The sequence below is a fragment of the Lepidochelys olivacea genome, assembly GCF_965140295.1.
Source record: "Lepidochelys olivacea isolate rLepOli2 genome assembly, chromosome: 8".
Lineage (NCBI taxonomy): Eukaryota > Metazoa > Chordata > Testudines > Cheloniidae > Lepidochelys > Lepidochelys olivacea.
Window position 1 is genome coordinate 20,995,109 of NC_140418.1, and position 16,540 is coordinate 21,011,648.

At 44.8% G+C, this 16,540-nt stretch overlaps 1 protein-coding gene across 5 annotated transcripts in view; it reads left to right on the forward strand.

Moving 5' to 3' along the window:
- The window catches only part of NEURL1B (neuralized E3 ubiquitin protein ligase 1B), a 215,681-nt gene extending 202,034 nt beyond the window's left edge, over positions 1-13,647 (forward strand). For 3 of the 5 annotated variants that reach the window (XM_084636219.1, XM_084636220.1, XM_084636218.1), the window contains 3 exons: positions 4,675-5,382; positions 7,668-7,793; positions 8,751-13,644. In XM_084636219.1, the coding sequence (XP_084492345.1) occupies positions 4,675-5,382; positions 7,668-7,793; positions 8,751-8,995 (1,079 nt within the window). In that variant the 3' untranslated portion in view covers positions 8,996-13,644. Of the gene's footprint in view, positions 1-4,674; positions 5,383-7,667; positions 7,794-8,750 lie in introns of all 5 variants that reach the window. The other 2 variants (XM_084636222.1, XM_084636221.1) reach the window with 2 other exon arrangements.
- The last annotated feature ends 2,893 nt before the right edge of the window (positions 13,648-16,540 follow it).

The following is a 16,540-nucleotide window of genomic DNA, read 5'->3' on the forward strand; positions in this document are numbered from 1 at the left end:
ACTGCAGCTTCCAACCACTGAATCTTCTTGTTCCTTCTTCTGTTAGATTAGCATTCTCTACAATCAAAAATCTCTTCCTCATCTAGAAAAGGAGTACTTGTGGCACCTTAGAGACTAACCAATTTATTTGAGCATAAGCTTTCGTGAGCTACAGCTCACTTCATCGGATTGGTTAGTCTCTAAGGTGCCACAAGTACTCCTTTTCTTTTTGCGAATACAGACTAACACGGCTGTTACTCTGAAACCTTCCTCATCTAGGTACTCGTAGAATGTAATCAAGTCACCTCTACACAGTCACTCGGATAAACTAAATATATTAAGCTTCTTTAGTCTCTTGAGATAAGGCATGTTTTTCAGACCTCGAATCATTCTTGTAGCTCTTTTCTGAAACATTTTCTAATTTTTAAATACTTTTTTTGAAGTATGAACATCAGAAATGGACACAGTATTCCCACAGATGCAATGTACTGGGAGCTCATGTTCAGTTGGTTATCTGCCATGACCCCTAAGTCCTTTTCAGATTCTCTGCTTTCTGGAATACAGCCCCCATCTTATCAGGGTTACCCACATTCTTTGTTCCTACGTGTCTCACCTTGCATCTGGCTGTGTTGTATTTATTCTTTGTGCCACACCAAACAATTGCATTTCCTCTGTGGAGTATAGACCTTTACAAATATATATTGATGGTGATCATGTTCCTTAGTAAACAGTCAACCTCTAGTCCGGTAAAACACACACAATTTTATTCATCTTTCCTTCAACTCCTTTAAAGTTTCATTTACTGTCTCTGTGTGTTCAGATAGGCCTTAAAGAGGGGCTTTTTATAATGAGAAGAATTGAGGAGAAAAACACTTAAACCCAAAGCAAATCCCTCTGTCCAGTCCCTCTCTGCTCCCTTTCCCAATGTGCAGAGACCAAATGAGCAGAAGGGACAAATTATTTCAGGCAACTTGGCAGTGAAGTCACAATACTGTGCTTAGGCCGTCATCAGTTTTTGCCATATTAATAAATGGTCATGAATTATAAACTCCATGCTGCATTCTACAGCACCTTTAGTGTGAGGATCTCAAAACATTGCATGTAACCTCCAAGCCCGTGAGAGGTAGTAATTCCTATTTTACAAAGGAGGAAACTGAGGCACAGAAATGAAGGGCCTGAATTTCAGAGGTGCTGATCAGCCCCTGCTACAAGTGAAACTCAGTTTTCCCACCATCATCTAGTGAGTCAGGGCCAGAACTGAGAACGTTGCTTAGTGGCCTGCCTTTCTAAGATCCTGAATGTCTAGAGCCCCCATCGACTTCAAGAAGATTTGGGGGGCACTAGGCACTTTTGAAGATCAGGCAAAGGAGTCCTTTGTTCTGTCCACTACACCACTGCAGGATGGAACTGGTGAACAAAAATACTATGATAAGAGTAAAGGGTTTTGTTTTTCTAACTAGAACTACCCCTGACAATTTAAAAAGCAACAAGGACAATGAGGAAAAAAAACCCAGTCAGTGGTTAAATAGATTTGTTGTCCAATATAATATTAGAGTGCTACAGTGGATAGTAGCTACAACTAAGGGATAAGTGAAGAATAATACTTAACAAGTTTCAGGCAATGAGAGCACGCAGTAGCACTGTAAAGTGCTGTTTATAGTTTAGCGTTATTTGCTGTAATATAGTAAGTACCGTATCAAAAAGGATCTCTGTCATCGCTGAATATCTGATGGACTAATCACTTCGGCCAAATCTAAAATATTTTATGATATTGATACGTCAGAGGCACCTTCTCAGAAAAATAAAAGCTGTGGATATTCGGATTAAATCAACTGATCAGTAGGGAAGCGGTATGTGGTGGGGAAGGAGGTTATATGTAGATTTTAATTGGGCTTCAATTCTGGTGCATGCTAGGTTGAAATACGACCCCAAAATTCACTTGAATCTTGAATGCCTTTTTTCAAAAAACCCACAAACGTTACATGCATCACTTCTATGGAGCTTCATTTAATATTCTGCTTAAAACAAGCAAATCCTCTTTTGCAGTTGCATCCGCTGAGTGACAAAACTCAAAAGCCAAAATCTTAAAACCCCAATCGGAAGTCACAGGTGAACAGTGACTTGGTTAGGGTCAGCTTTTTGGTACCACGTGTCAGGGTGGGATATTTTGCGCTATTGCAGATAGTCAAGCAGCACGTGGGAAACATGCACGTTTTATGTTAATGTTCTTAGAACACTTAGCTGGCAGATTACATCACATGCAATACCAACATGCCCAGTGCTTTGTAAATGTATGGTAACGGTCTTGTTTACACGGGCAAAGATAAGTCCGCTCTGGTTTGCAAACACAGCCTGTGAGCTGTAAGTCTTGGTAGGCTGACTGAGCCAAAAGTTAGATCACCTGTAATACAGGAGGACAGAAGGCTATGTCAAGAGAAACATGACCTTAAATCTCTTGTCTCAGTGGAAGAGTTTAGTGGGGGGAGGGAGGAGGAAAGGAAGGGACCCAAAGCTTAGAAAAGGTTTCTAAACTCTTAGAAAGAAAATGACAACACTGCTGTCCCCTGGCTGATAAGCGTGGAAGCTGGCCTCTCTTGTGTTTAGGTGCTGTGCTTTCTAAAAAACCCCTTGATAGCACTGGAATGTAACGTGAGAGGCTCTAAGTGGCCCTCATAGGAGATAAAATATATAAACTGCAGCCTCAGACACAGGGGCTGGGGAAGGGGAATAGGACACGCTTGGAGGATGAGTCATAGCATTTCACTGGACCACTACAATTGGGTGTCTGAAACAGGAACAGAGGAAGCCTGATTCAATTGACTTTGTCTCTTCAATCACCGATGTACCCTGTTCCAAAGCAGCATCCTATTTCACTCCAGTGCAACATAACCAAGCACACACAAAATAAATATTTTTGTTTTCCTGGCCTAGTGTAATAAAGCGAAACCCACTAGTGAGATGTGCTGCAAGACACAATGAGCAAATAAACGGAAGGGATAATAAAAATTTTACTGGGACCCTGTATGGATGAACATTGAGTACAAACCAGTCATGGACTGGCTAAGAACCAGAATTGGGACTGTAAAGAGAAGTTAAAAATCAAATTTCTAAAGGAAATGCAAGCTTGGAACTAAATGTTTCAGATGCCAAAGGGACAATTGTAAGAAGTTTTTTTTTTATTCCAGTCTTACTTGTCAGCTTGGTTTGCATACGACAGTGTTTCTTTGGTTTGGCTCTTTTGATCTGTTCACTAGGCATGCCAGTCTCACTGGAGTTCCATTCTAAAACTCTAGGGATGGGGAAAGCTGGGAATGTAGCCCAAATATAGCAGCACTGTAGCTCCTGCACAGAATGAATCCTTCAGTGTTGGTATCCTGAAGCTCTGAAGTGTCCTTCATCCTGTATCTGAGCTCTACTTATCGCCAGATTCCCTGTCCTTTCTGGAAGCAGCTGGTCCAGCCATTAAGATTACGCTTGGGGCTTTGCTGCTTGGCCACTCGAAGAAATCATGCATCGAAGCCGAGGCATCCTGTCCTTTCCAACCACTGAACTGGCTCGTGTGTTTTGCCTTCTTTGGTAAAAACCCAATAGATCTTCTCCCATAAGTAGCAGATAGCACGGATGATGCTGGTGCTTTTCCATCTTTGAGAATGAATTGAATCATGGTTTGCTCACTCTGTCTTGATGTCTTATGCATTGTATTTAGTCTGGGTTTTAATATAATTGCCTAAGAAGTAAATATATACACAGGCAGCAGGGAGTTGCATGTGGCTGAAGTGCACATTCGGTTTCTGAGACTAGAGCTTCCATGATTTCACCCTGCTTTGTAAGAGGACTTTTTAAAAATCAAAATAATTTCCTCCCTTTTAAAGTATATATATATTAGTTATAGCTTTCATGACCAGCTCTTGACAGGAATCAATGCACAATATCAACTTTGAACATGATCTTGGTCTTAATGTTTCTGGGTCATAAACATTTGTTATAGTTAGTCTCTTGATAAGACTGTAGCAAATGGGAAGTGGTCCTCTGACAGAGCCTGTGATTTGCTCATGTGTTTCAAAGCACAGTGACCTCTTTGTTAAAGCAAACACATTTCTTTTTTAAAAAAAAAAAACTTTTTGGGGGGTAATTTGTCTGCGTTCACATGTATTTTTCATAGTTATGAAATGGACTGTAAAATTAATGTATTATGCTTGCATTACCTTTCCCATCACCCTTATGTGAATACGGGGTGGGGAGGAGGGAAGTTTGGGATGCAGGAGGCGCGGGGGGATTGGGACATTTCTCATTAAAGCAGACAGAACTGGAGAATTATATTTTATGGAGTGGTTTCAAGCCTTTATACCCCCCCTTATCGCAGCTGCCTGTCTTTTCACTGTGTCACCCTGTTTTTACCAGTGTAAGCACTTTCCACTTCAGTTAATAAGGTTTATAGCACTTGCTACTCTTGAGATAACCCAGGGATGCAGCCATGCAGCTGACATCTGATTTCCATCATTGGTGGTGGTTGCAGATAAGTTTCTCTAACGTACTCCATCAAAAATCAGTGGCTGAACACCATTCACTTTCTCATTGATGGTTAGTGAGCAGAGGCCTGCAGGAGAGCTAAATATAGCTGACCTGTAGGGGAGGGTGAGTGTGGGGGGGAAATACTTGAATCTAATGCAGCTTGTTCTCATAATTGTCTCACAGATAGCATGTTTGCAGAGACCATGACCTCCGCCCACCTCAGTAGTGCACGATTGAGCACTTGCCTTCCTCAGAGCAGTCACGATTCTGCCAACTTCAATAACAACGAACTGGAGAACAACCAAGTGGTGGCCAAAATTGCTAACCTAAATTTGAGTCGGGTGCCGGGGCTTTCAGTGGATAACCACATAATCCCCTGTTGCCCAAACAGGCGGCAGCGTGCCCAGGGTGTGCCTGCCTTTCTGGATACAGATCTGCGTTTCCACCCCACCCGCGGGCCTGATGTTACCTTTTCTCAGGACCGCATGGTGGCGTGCACCAATTGGCAAGAAAGCAATAGGACTTTGGTGTTTTCTGACCGGCCTTTGCACATTGGTGAAAGCCTCTTTGTGGAAATAGGACTCCTAGGGTTGCCATATCATGGGGCCCTTTCGTTTGGCATCACTTCTTGTGATCCAGGTACTTTACGGACAACTGAGCTCCCAGCGGATCCGGACTTTCTCTTGGACCGCAAGGAGTACTGGGTGGTTTACCGAGCATTCCCAGTCTTCAGCAGCGGCGACATCCTCAGCTTCATGGTCTTGCCAAATGGAGAAGTGCACCATGGGATGAATGGAGTCAGCCGAGGGATGCTTATGTGCGTGGACACCTCACAATCTCTCTGGGTGTTTTTCACAATCCATGGTGTAATCAACCAGCTCAAAATATTAGGTAAGTGCAGCCTAAAAGTAATGTGAAGGGACATGTGTCTTGTGAAATTTCACCAGATTGTGAGCCTTTCACAATCATTGGTGACATTGGCTTCGATAGCAATGCTCCTGTGAGGAGGAGAGCACCACTGAATAAGCAGCTCACAATCTGGTCCTTAGTGAGGGTGGTCAGCGCTATCAAGCATGTAATAAGATGGGTTCTTGTGTTTATAAATAGAAAGAAATAACACAGGTATTATCCTTCACATGTAAGGCCATTGGATGAGACTTATGGTGTTGCATGGGCTAATGCTAAGCTCTTCTGTATTTTAATACTTTTCACAAGAGAATCTTTATGAACCCACTAGTCCTGCCAATGGGTATTGAACTCTGAACTCACTGGCACATATTGTTTTTATAAATCAACAGTGGTTTTAATGTACATCACACTGTTAGATGGTATCTCCCCAAACACTGCAGTAACTCATTGTCAGACGTCACACTTTAGACCATTGCTATAGAATACATCTGTGCTCTTTAAAAAGGAAAGAGTGCTTTGGAGGTCACATCTTTCTGCTCCATCTAGACGCAATTCGCTCAGTTAAATTGAGGCTCTCTGTCAGCACTGCAAACTTGCTCTTTCCTCTGCACATTTAACTCTGCTATTTCTTCTATGTGCCCTGGGCAATCAACAGCAATTCTTTGGCCGGAACTTTAAGTGGGAGTTTCAGTTTGGATGCATGAGGCAGAAAAAAATGACTGCAGCTTATTATTCTCTAGCTAGAGCAGGTGCCTCTAAGGGTATGTCTACACTGTACTCTTAGCCTGTGCTCCCACGTGTGTTTTTGCCCACCCCCACCATCCAGACATAAAATCTTGAAGCATGTGTTTGTTTATGTTTTGAACCCTGCTTGCTTGCAAGGCTGTGGGGTGGGTTAAAGCCCAAGCTGTACTTTAGTTTGGGCTGGAACCCACCCACTTTGCAGTAAAGATTCAGGAAAGATCACTTGAGTGCTGATAGTCCTCCAAGAGACCCTTCCCACTGTTCCCTTTGTGAGACAGACAGGTTCTCCTGCAATTGACAGAGTTAACTAGGAAAGAATCCTAGAGCATCTCAGCACAAAGCACCCTGAGATATGCCCCTAAACAGACTCGAGCCAGTGAAGACATAGTTTGGACACAGTAACGGGGTAAGGCTTTGAGTGAGGATGCTCAAATTATGGCTAGGCAAACCTGAGTGTAAGCCACACAGAACTAGGTGTCAATCACTCAGGCTAACAGGGCAGTGTAGACATACCCTAAAACGTCACCATGACTTCATTTGTTATTTCTGATTTACACCAGCTTGTATGTGAAGAGAATCGAGCCTTGTCTCTAAGTAAATATTACGGTTGTAAAAAATGTTATATGCATTTTTAGTAACCCAAGTGCTCAGTTTCACCCTCAGATATATATGTGCACGCAACTTTTGGTAGCTTCACTGGGAATGATCTGTGAGCACAGAATTTGGCCTGTAAATACTCCGCTTAGAAGCACAGAATAGTCAGTTGCACAGGACCTCAAGTGAGTCATTATCAGGACATGGTTAATTTCAGTGCTCTACAGTATCTGATGGAGAATTCTCAAACTTTTCTTCCATTGACATGATGCAAAATGTTCCTAGCTGAACAGCAATATCCCTTGTTGCCCTAAGCAGACTAATTATTTTAAAATTAAGTGGAAATAACATATCCCAGTGGCTCCATGTATTGGACGGCACTTTGATTATTATCCTAAAGCACCTTCCATTTAAAGGTCTCATAGCTATAGCTCTTTAAACTTTTGCTTAGTCTGTGTTGGATGTAGCTTTAAATATTTTCCTCTCAACTCCCAAGTTGACGAGGCTGGCTGCCTTTGCAAAAAAAGGTTGATTTCAGGCAACCAACCACTGGCTGCTTAGTTGTCTTTGCTTGAAAAGATGTTCAACTTAAACTAAATAGGGAGATAATCGCAGCCTCCTGTCTCAGACAGGTGTTCCTAGTCAGATCAGGAGGGTAGCAGACAGGCTGAATGAACTGGGAACAAGCACTGTCCTCAGCAGCATGTCCAGCACACTCTAGTCCAAGACAGAGGTTCATCTTTTAAATAAATAAAATTAGAATTGCTAAGTAATAGCAATTCCTGAACTCGGAAACTGAGTTTATTTCTTTACAAAGCATGATCTACCGCATAGTGAAGCAGAGATGCTGCTGGTCGGGTTATTTAGCACTGATGATGCTTGGGAGGTCCATTCCACCTGTAACTGACTGAATTCGGTTGTACTTGCAGGCACTGTCCAGTCCAGTCCTGGGACTACCTCTCCCTCAGGATCCCCTGGAGGCTCACAGTATGACAGTGACTCAGATATGGCCTTCAGCGTGAATAGGTCCTCATCTGCTTCAGAGTCATCACTAGGTAAGGGAGGCCTTTGTGGTGCGCCCCTGCAGCTTGGAAGACACATAGTCATTGTCCTGGTCAGGAAACAAACAAGAAAAACCCAGCAGGTTGTCTTGTCTACCTTAGTTAGAATTGTTGCTCGCTGGTGTAATACTCATTACTCCTAATGTATGACAGCCTAGAGGGTAATAAAGGGATAAGGGCAAGATTCTGAGACCATGTACAAAATAGCAGGAACATGTATTTTCAGGACAGTGCAGTTCAGTGGAACTGGGAGCCAGGAAGTTCTGATCCCAGATCTCCAGTATGTTTTCTGTGGCCCCAAAAACCATTTAAATTCTTCTGGTTTTCTCTACTATGTACAGAAATACTTCTTGTCCACCTCCCAGGGTGAGGATCAGTCACTGTGTGGCTAGCACTTTCCACCTTGAAAACACTCCGCAAAGTGCTATTGTCTTAAGCTCAGGCAGATTCCCAAGAACTTCTCACCCTGTAATACAACTGGCAAATACTTGTAGCTCGAAGTACAGTGCTGCATTCCCAGCCAGAAATGCCACCATGACAATACGTCTCATCGCTTCATGAGAGTTGACTCTTAGCCACATTCCTTTGAGAGAGTAGGGCCTTCTGAAAGACTCAGGGTGCTGTGTACCAACCCAGATATACAATTCTGTGAAGGTGATGCTTCACTCTTAAGAGCAAGGTAAACATGCAGCTGTTTAAAATTCATGGCAGGCTGTGAATGGACACGCACCATGTGCTTGTAACCAGATGTGTAAACCAGAATCTCTTATTTGAACACGTAATACAGGGCTCATACAATAGGATTTAAGGATGGAGGTTGAGGGAAATACCTAGGAAAAATGATTAAAGTGGGTGTGTGGCTAATAATACAGTATAACTATCAAACCCTCTGATTTGATCCATTCTTGCTGTTGAGTAACATTTCCCTTTCTCCCGCCCTCTCCTTTGCAGTGACTGCTCCAAGTTCCCCTCTGAGTCCCCCCGTCTCTCCCGTCTTTCCCCCTCCAGAGGCCTCGAGCAGTAAGAACGGGGAGTGCACTGTCTGCTTCGACTGTGAAGTGGACACTGTGATCTACACCTGCGGACACATGTGCCTGTGCAACACCTGTGGTCTTAAGCTGAAGAAGCAACTCAATGCCTGCTGCCCAATCTGCCGACGGGTCATCAAAGATGTTATTAAAATATACCGCCCTTGACCTCGCCCTCCCTCAGGGCGTGGGAGGAAAGAACTCTGCTAGCAGTAACCATGCCTTTCCATCCCTGCTTATGGGTTATCATGCTGGTCGGTCGTTACCCAGTGGCTCACTGTCTGTATTTCCATATTTGACTGGTAGAACAAATCAGGGATATAACTGAGCTGAGGAGCTCTCTGGTCTGAATGGGGCCTGAAGCTAAGGCTTCCAAGTAGGCAAGGCTTCAAAAAGATGCTGCTCTATGAAGCCAGCCAGCAAATTGCTGGTGTGGACCCATGCCAACTGCAAAAGAGAAATTTCTTGTGCAATGGCTTTTTTTTTTTTTTTTTTTTTTTGGAAGGGTGCTGGTGTGGGGAGGGAGTTTATTAATCTTTGTGGTGTCTCCTGGGTCAGGAGCTCCTGGTTTCACACCCAGGGAGTGAAAACTTAAACTGCCACTGTACTTGCTGGGGATAGTGCTTGTCCAGACAGCACCATGTGATGGAACAGAGTCAGAATCAGCCCTAGGATAGTAGCTAAAGGTGGAACTGAATGCTTTTTTATATCATAAAAAGAATAAAAATATTAAATCTCAAATCAGGGACTGAATATAGGTGTAGGCTACGAATTACACTTCAGAACGAAGTAGTTGAGAAATCAGGTCCCCGCTTACTTACCCCAAGACCTGAACTCTGTAGTGTCAACAGCTGTACCAGGATAATGAATGCCCAAAGCAGTCTGAGGTGTCTGTATTGTCACTAGCTCTTGCAGTGGGAACACAAAACCCTGAGCTTGTGTATATGTAAAGCACCTTTTGCATTCACCTTCTTAAAGGAATTGGGAGGGGAATGCAGGAAGGAGGACTAAGTGCATATTAGGAGCAAAGCATCCAACTTTCTAAGACTCAATATAGCAGTAGACTGGCTGAGGCCAGACCTTGGTACTAGCAAGGGGAGAAACTAATACAATCTATTTTAGATCCTTATACAGTCAAAGCAACTGTAGTAATTTAGTTAATAGGCCTTTAAATGTATTTACTGGAGTTATTTTCAAAATAGTCTGTTACCACCTGGCCTTCGATCACGAGAGAGAGAGAGACACACCAAGCTACATTATCTAAGCCTAAAGGAAAGGAAATGAGCAGGTAGCTAGTGTATGCAGCTAACGCAGTTTGCACAAGAGGGAGAGAAAGCTATAATATTCCTGTAATTGTAAAATGTTTTATATAAAATAGATTGCATTGCTCTTCCCTATAAAACAGTATCCTCATGGGTCATCTAACAGCTGCTAAGCATGCAAAGTCATTTGTGACTTTAAGTCCCTTTTAACCCCTTCTTTGCAGCCTACACCTTAGCATGATACTTACATCTTTCCTCACTGGTAGCAAAATGTCTTACAGAAACCTCGTGGAGCTGAAGTCACTAAATGCAGTGGAGGCTGTAAGCTATTGTACCCAGGCATCTGTGAGCAGTAACAGCAAGGCTGTACTCTCACCAGAGAGGCTGACAGTGCAACATTCAGTATTTCGAAGTTCCAGAAAGTTTCCCTTTTGTCCTTAAAAAGTGTTGTGTAAAAGTACAATTTAATTCGCATTGTTCTCTGCTCAAGGTTTTATCCACAAAGCGTGCAATGGGCTAGGCTGTCTCTGCCCTGGCAGGAAATCCTGTTATTTTAGTGAGCAATTCAGGGCATCTAATTGAAATTAACAAGCATCTCACTTGGCATTACCTCCTGAAAACCGGATTGAAGGCTATTATTACATGCTGAGATTTAAAAGGTAAATGGATTTCAGTTTTCATTTTAGACAGCTACAAACTACGGAAGTCTGCCTGGGATGTAAAACCTGCTACGACAACGAGGTGAGGTGAGGTAGGTGTAGCTCTACTTACTTGGTGTTGGCTCTGTCTTTTGTACCCCAGAATGGACACATCTGTATGCCCACCTCTGCTTTCTCTTAGTCAGATCATAGAAAAAGCCTGGGGGTGACTTTTTTACTCAGCTCTGTGCTAATAGCAGCCAAGCTCATGTACACACGGAAGTGATGAGGATGTGGTCATGATGGCCGAGATGGAAATGAGGCATGTCTGATCCCAGCATAGCGATCCTTGACAGCCCTGTTGTGTAACAGCTGCTTTCTCAGGAGAGGTGCATTTATCAGTCTAGAAATGAAAACAGAACAGTCATATGCACCACAGGGCTAGAGTTGCTGAACCATGAGAAGCCATTTGAGGTTGTTTATTTCTTTGGGTCTCCTCCTCTGGCACTGGGCCCTCTGGCCTGGTTTCATTCCGCCTTCACTTTGTTGTGCTCAGTCTTTGGCTGTTCTTGACCGGGATGCTTTAACTGTAGCGCTTCACAGTTGAGTGGCATCAGGAAACTTGCTTTGATCTGCCCAGCTCATGCTTTGGAAGCTGGTGGTGGAATAAAAGAGCTCAAATGGAGATTGATCCCTTTGAAGCATTTCTCATTATGTAACAGGTAACCCTAATCTAAGTGTCCTCCTTCCCCTTTGGGGTTTTTCCTGATGTGCAGCTCTTGAAGTACCTAAACAGGAGGAAAACTCTTTTCTTGAAGAATATTAGAGTAGCAGTTGCCGCCTTAGCTCAGATCTCATGCACTGCGTTTCTAAACTAGCACCCTGGCTGACCTGATTTGAGATTTCTAAAGGGGATTCATTAGGTGGATGCTGGCTACTTGGGGTCTCACCATGCTGCACAATAAACATCACAAACCAACAGCACTCCATAAACTATCAACCAACTGCAAAACTTCAGCCTAAAGACAGGAGCAGATCTAGACCTGGTGTGAACCATCACAGCTTTGGAGGGACTGAGCTAATGACAATCTAACAACAGCTGAAGTCCTGCTGCTCCCTTGGCACATCACATTAAACTTTGCAACAGAAGACAGCAATTGCATTGCCTCTTGTAGCGGCTTCCAAGTTCTTGTATCAGCAGTTGAGCATGGATTTTCTGTGTTTTGCAGCACAAATAAATCCTTGAACCCCACAGTAGGGGGGAAAAAAAAAAGGTTTGGCTTTGGATTTAGTATTCTACTCTCTCGGTATGCTAATGAGCACTAGTTCAGCAGATGTGAGATAGAAAAGTTTCTGGCCAAAGATAGGCCAAATGCATTAGACTCCACCTTAGGAGCACTGAATACCAGTAGTTGGGGTGGATTCTGAAGTCTCTGGATTTGGAAGATCTTAATGGGAGATTGCAAGTCACTATTTTGATGTCTTAAGCCCAGTGGTAGAATACCCCCTTCACAGCCCAACAGTTAGGGCGAGGACATTGTCCCTGGGAGCTGCTCTCTCTGATTGTGGGTTAGTGGTAGGGAAGAGGATACTTACCAGACCTTGGCATGTCTGGTTCAACTGGTCTCCAGTTGCAGAATCCCAGATTCCAAGCCCCGTCACTGCTGCTCTTGAGAAAAGAGGGAAATAGCATGCTGCTTATGCACACAGAACACGGGATGGCTGTAAATCAAACTCAATGGAATTCCTTGGGAATCTGCCCTTTCAGCAACTAGATCAGGGAGGGCCTGATCCCTGTTTAAAAATCACAGCCTCAACAAAGACAGGACGAGGGAGAGACGGAGACTTGCATGGATTTGGGCCAGATCTTTAGTTGGTGTAAACTGTCATGGCTCCATTAAGTCAATGGCACTATGACAGTTTACACCAGCTGAAGATCTGGCCCCACTGACTTTAAAAACTGCGTGTATTATGTTTGTCATAGTGCTTTGGCTCAGTATGATAGAACCAAGATGTAGCCTAGGGCTGCTAACCCAGCCACCTCCGTTGCGTGTTATAATTTGGCACAATGGTGCAAAACTCAACTGAGCATTCCCTGCTTTGCTGTTCCCAAGTGGCTCTCCCAAACCTATTCCTTAATTCACTCATCCCAGTGTCCATCCTACTGCATTGGCCCCTGCCACCAGCAGTGTTTTTGGCATACATCTTTTTCAGATGATAGGTCAATGCAGGGGACAGAGCTGCGAAGAGAAAATGTTGCACAGGTTTAAATTCTCAGAATAGCAGCTGCAAACCGATTTCCAAAAGGGCAGCATCCAGCAAAGACTTAGAGGCTTGTTCATTCAGGGTAATTAAGGTAGTTTAATGTCCAGAGTGTGGCTGTGCCGTGGATTGTGAAATGAGCATTAGTGGACGTGTATTCCTACCGATTCCAGTTGGTTGAGGATTTTCCAAAGGAGATCCCAAGAGGCCTCTAAGATTCCCAGGAAAAAGGTGGCCTCATAGGAATTTAATTGTTTGTACTTGTATTGCTATATATATTTTTTAGTCTGATATGATTTGTACAGAAGATCTGTTTGTGCCTTATAAGGGTGTCTGTGCACTTTTTATCCTTTTTAAAGCAACTTTAAAAAATTTGAAAAAAATTAACATGGATCAATGGTAATTTTATAGAATTTTGTGTTCACTGAAAATCCTGCTTTTTTGATATTGGAGTGAAAATTGTTTCTATGGATTCTCCCCTCCCACCTTGGTTAAAAAAAAGCAGCATTTTTATTTTCCCAATTTCTAAAACAGTTAATCTTGTACCGTTACTTTTAAAGCAGATTGTTGGGGGCGGGGGGAAAGGGGCACGGGGAGGGGTTTGCACTTCTCCATGTCTATATTCTATAGCATAGTGTTCTGTGCTGTGTGTTTTATTTTTGTCTGTTTACCTGTTTTACATTAATATAATTTTACCTGATTATGAAACAAATAAAACACTGTCTTGTACAAGTTCTCCTCGGCTTTTAAGAATGTTTAACTCACCATTTTTTTTTTTAACTGCTGTTTTGGTCAAGAGGCAGGGCTACCTCTCCAGCTTATATAAAGTGGCGCTGCTCCATTGAAGTAAAAAAACCCATACTTATTTACACCAGCTGAGGCTCTTGTCTTCTCTATTGTGTATATACACACACAGGAGACGTATGGAACCATGGTCTTGTTTCAGCTGCAGCCACATGGTTCCCATTAAGAGTGAGACCCCGACATATGCATGCAGAGGTCTAATTTGGTCATAAGACTGTGACCCAAGAGTGGGTTCAACAACATTTAAAAATGAAAAGCTAACAATAAATGGCAGAGAGGTGCTTCAACGGCAGAGTATCTACAACTAGACAGTGCATGCAGCAGAACCAGCCTGCATGGGCCAGACTAAGCAAGCAAATAGTTCTCCCACCTCTGACTTCCATGGAAGGGTGAAGAGCTTCTTGGCACACCACAGTTACTAAGTGTGGTAGTAAGAGCCAGCTACCTACCTTCAAGGTGTACACCAGGCTTGGAGGACAGTTCTGTGTTGTAAAGCGGATCCAGCGTACGTTACATAAGAAGAGGCTTCAAGTGTTCACCATGCAGCCCAGCTCAGAAGGGCTGTAACTCCACTCTTGCTTCCAAATACATTGGGGAATTTGCAGCATTGGGAAGGAATCTGGCTCTGCACTGGAACACACGGGGGAGAGCAGACTGAGTAAAGGAGCTTGTGGTCCATTCCACCCGCCACCCCCAACAAGGGTTGCACTTTAAGATACACATTTACCTAGGGGTTTCCTTGGGCAGGTCTATTCTTCACCCAAAAAAGGACTAAGACCTGAGCTCACTCATTGAAGTCAATGGGAGTTTTGCCATTGACTTCAACATGAACAAGGGGAGGCCGGGCTGGAAAGGGGATGCAAGGGAATACTCCCAACGCAGGGGCCTTCCCTACTGAGAGCAGAGCTGATTATGTGGGCTCTGCTTCTCCTGGAGTTGTCCCCAGCAGGCAGGGTGTGCTGAGGTCGGTAGAGGAATGGCTGGGGTAGTTCTGGTGCTCCAGCTTGAAATCCCCAGCTGCCACCAGGCTACAGCAGGTCAGTTACTGGAGCCAGGGCAGCTCCAAGATGGGCAGGAAGGAGGATGACACCATCCTTGGAGGCACGGGCATTAACTTAGAGCAGACAAGCCCCAAGACAGTAAAACAGAGAGCCATGGCGCCTCTTCCCCCTTCCCCTCCCACCAAGCTTCCTGGTCTACTTCCTGCCTCCTTTGCACCGAACCCCTCACCCTCTCATGCAGTCGTTGCACCTCACTCTCATCCAGCATGACTGGAACATGTCTTTAGCCATACCCCAGACCTGCTACTGCCCTTTTATCATCAGCCCTCCTTTAGGGTGGCAGAGCCTGGGCATGAGCGAGATGGACCCTACTGTTCACATCTGCCTCAAGCCATTCTGGATTGGTGTGTGCAACAGAGCCTAGCCAAACTCCTAGTACTAGATCCACAAAGGGATTTAGGTGTCACTGTCAACCTCAAAACCAGGTCTCGGCGGCCGCCTAGCCCTGCAGGTGCCTATGTTTCCACCATTAGGCGGGCAAAGCCACCTAAGTGCTGGCATCCCCTCAGCTCAGAGCAGTCATTGAAGCCAAAACCCCAGTGGCCTGTCCCACCCCTGCAAAGCACGTGTCTATGAGGTAGGCAGGGACCGTGTAGTTTGAGATGAGCATGTCTACAGAAGTGGGCCTGGTATGAAAGAGCTGGGGCCCAGCAGGTTACGAAGTGAGAGGCTCGTGGTGAGGCTCTGTAATGTCTAATTAATTAAACAAAGGGGGACCTTATCAGCATGAGAGCCAGACCCATTCCCAGCAGCCTTCACTGCATAGTGCACTCTCCTGGCAGGTGGAGACCTGGGTTCAAGAGCTTGCTCCAAATCAGGCAGAGCAGGGATTAAAACCTAGGGCTCTCCCCTATCCCAGCAGAGGGGTTTGACCTCAGGGCTATGAGGTAGACTGGAATGGGTATATGCACACCACCTACCCTGACCCAACCATTCCTGAGCTGCTCACCCCAGCTGTCTTCTAGGCATCCTCAGTGCATGCCTCCTGCATCAAGCACTGCTGGTAAGATTTGGGGCAGGGGGGACAACCCCATCTGAGAGGCTCAGGCAGAAGCCAGGGCACTGAGCAACTTGTGCAAAGCCAGCTGACGCCACCATGTGCCCTGGCAGAAATCTAGGGGACTTGAAACTTGGTACTTTCGGAGCTGCCGCGGTTATGGCACCTAAAGCCCTTAGATGCTAGCGCTTAGCGCACAGGAAAAAATGTGCTTGTATCACTTGCTAGGTCACCCATGAAAACCCTATGAGCATTTTATGCACCGAACCAGCTTGTTCCTGTAGGAGCTGCTGAGCACCTGGGGTTAGCGTGGCTAGCACCAAATCAGTTAGAGCAGACGGGGCAGTCAAATGGCTGTCTGGCACCAGAACACTGGCCAACCCACTGTGGGTGGGAGGTGAGGGGTGGGTGAAACTGAGTCACCAAAAGGCAGACCAAAACCCCTATGCTCCAGTTGTCTCCGCTATCCTATGTCCTCAAGCCTTAGCTAACAACTTCTCCCAGCCCCATAGCCTTGCAAGGCTGCTGCTCGCTCACAAGCACATGACAATTCGGCCGCTGAAGACCGGGAAGGCGCAACATCCACCTTTGCTGGGCCCGCTGCCTCATCACCAAGCCGCTGTGAGCCTCCTTGTGTGCATTCACCAAGTGTTGCCTTCAGCCCCATGGCACAGCTCCTTGAGCAATCC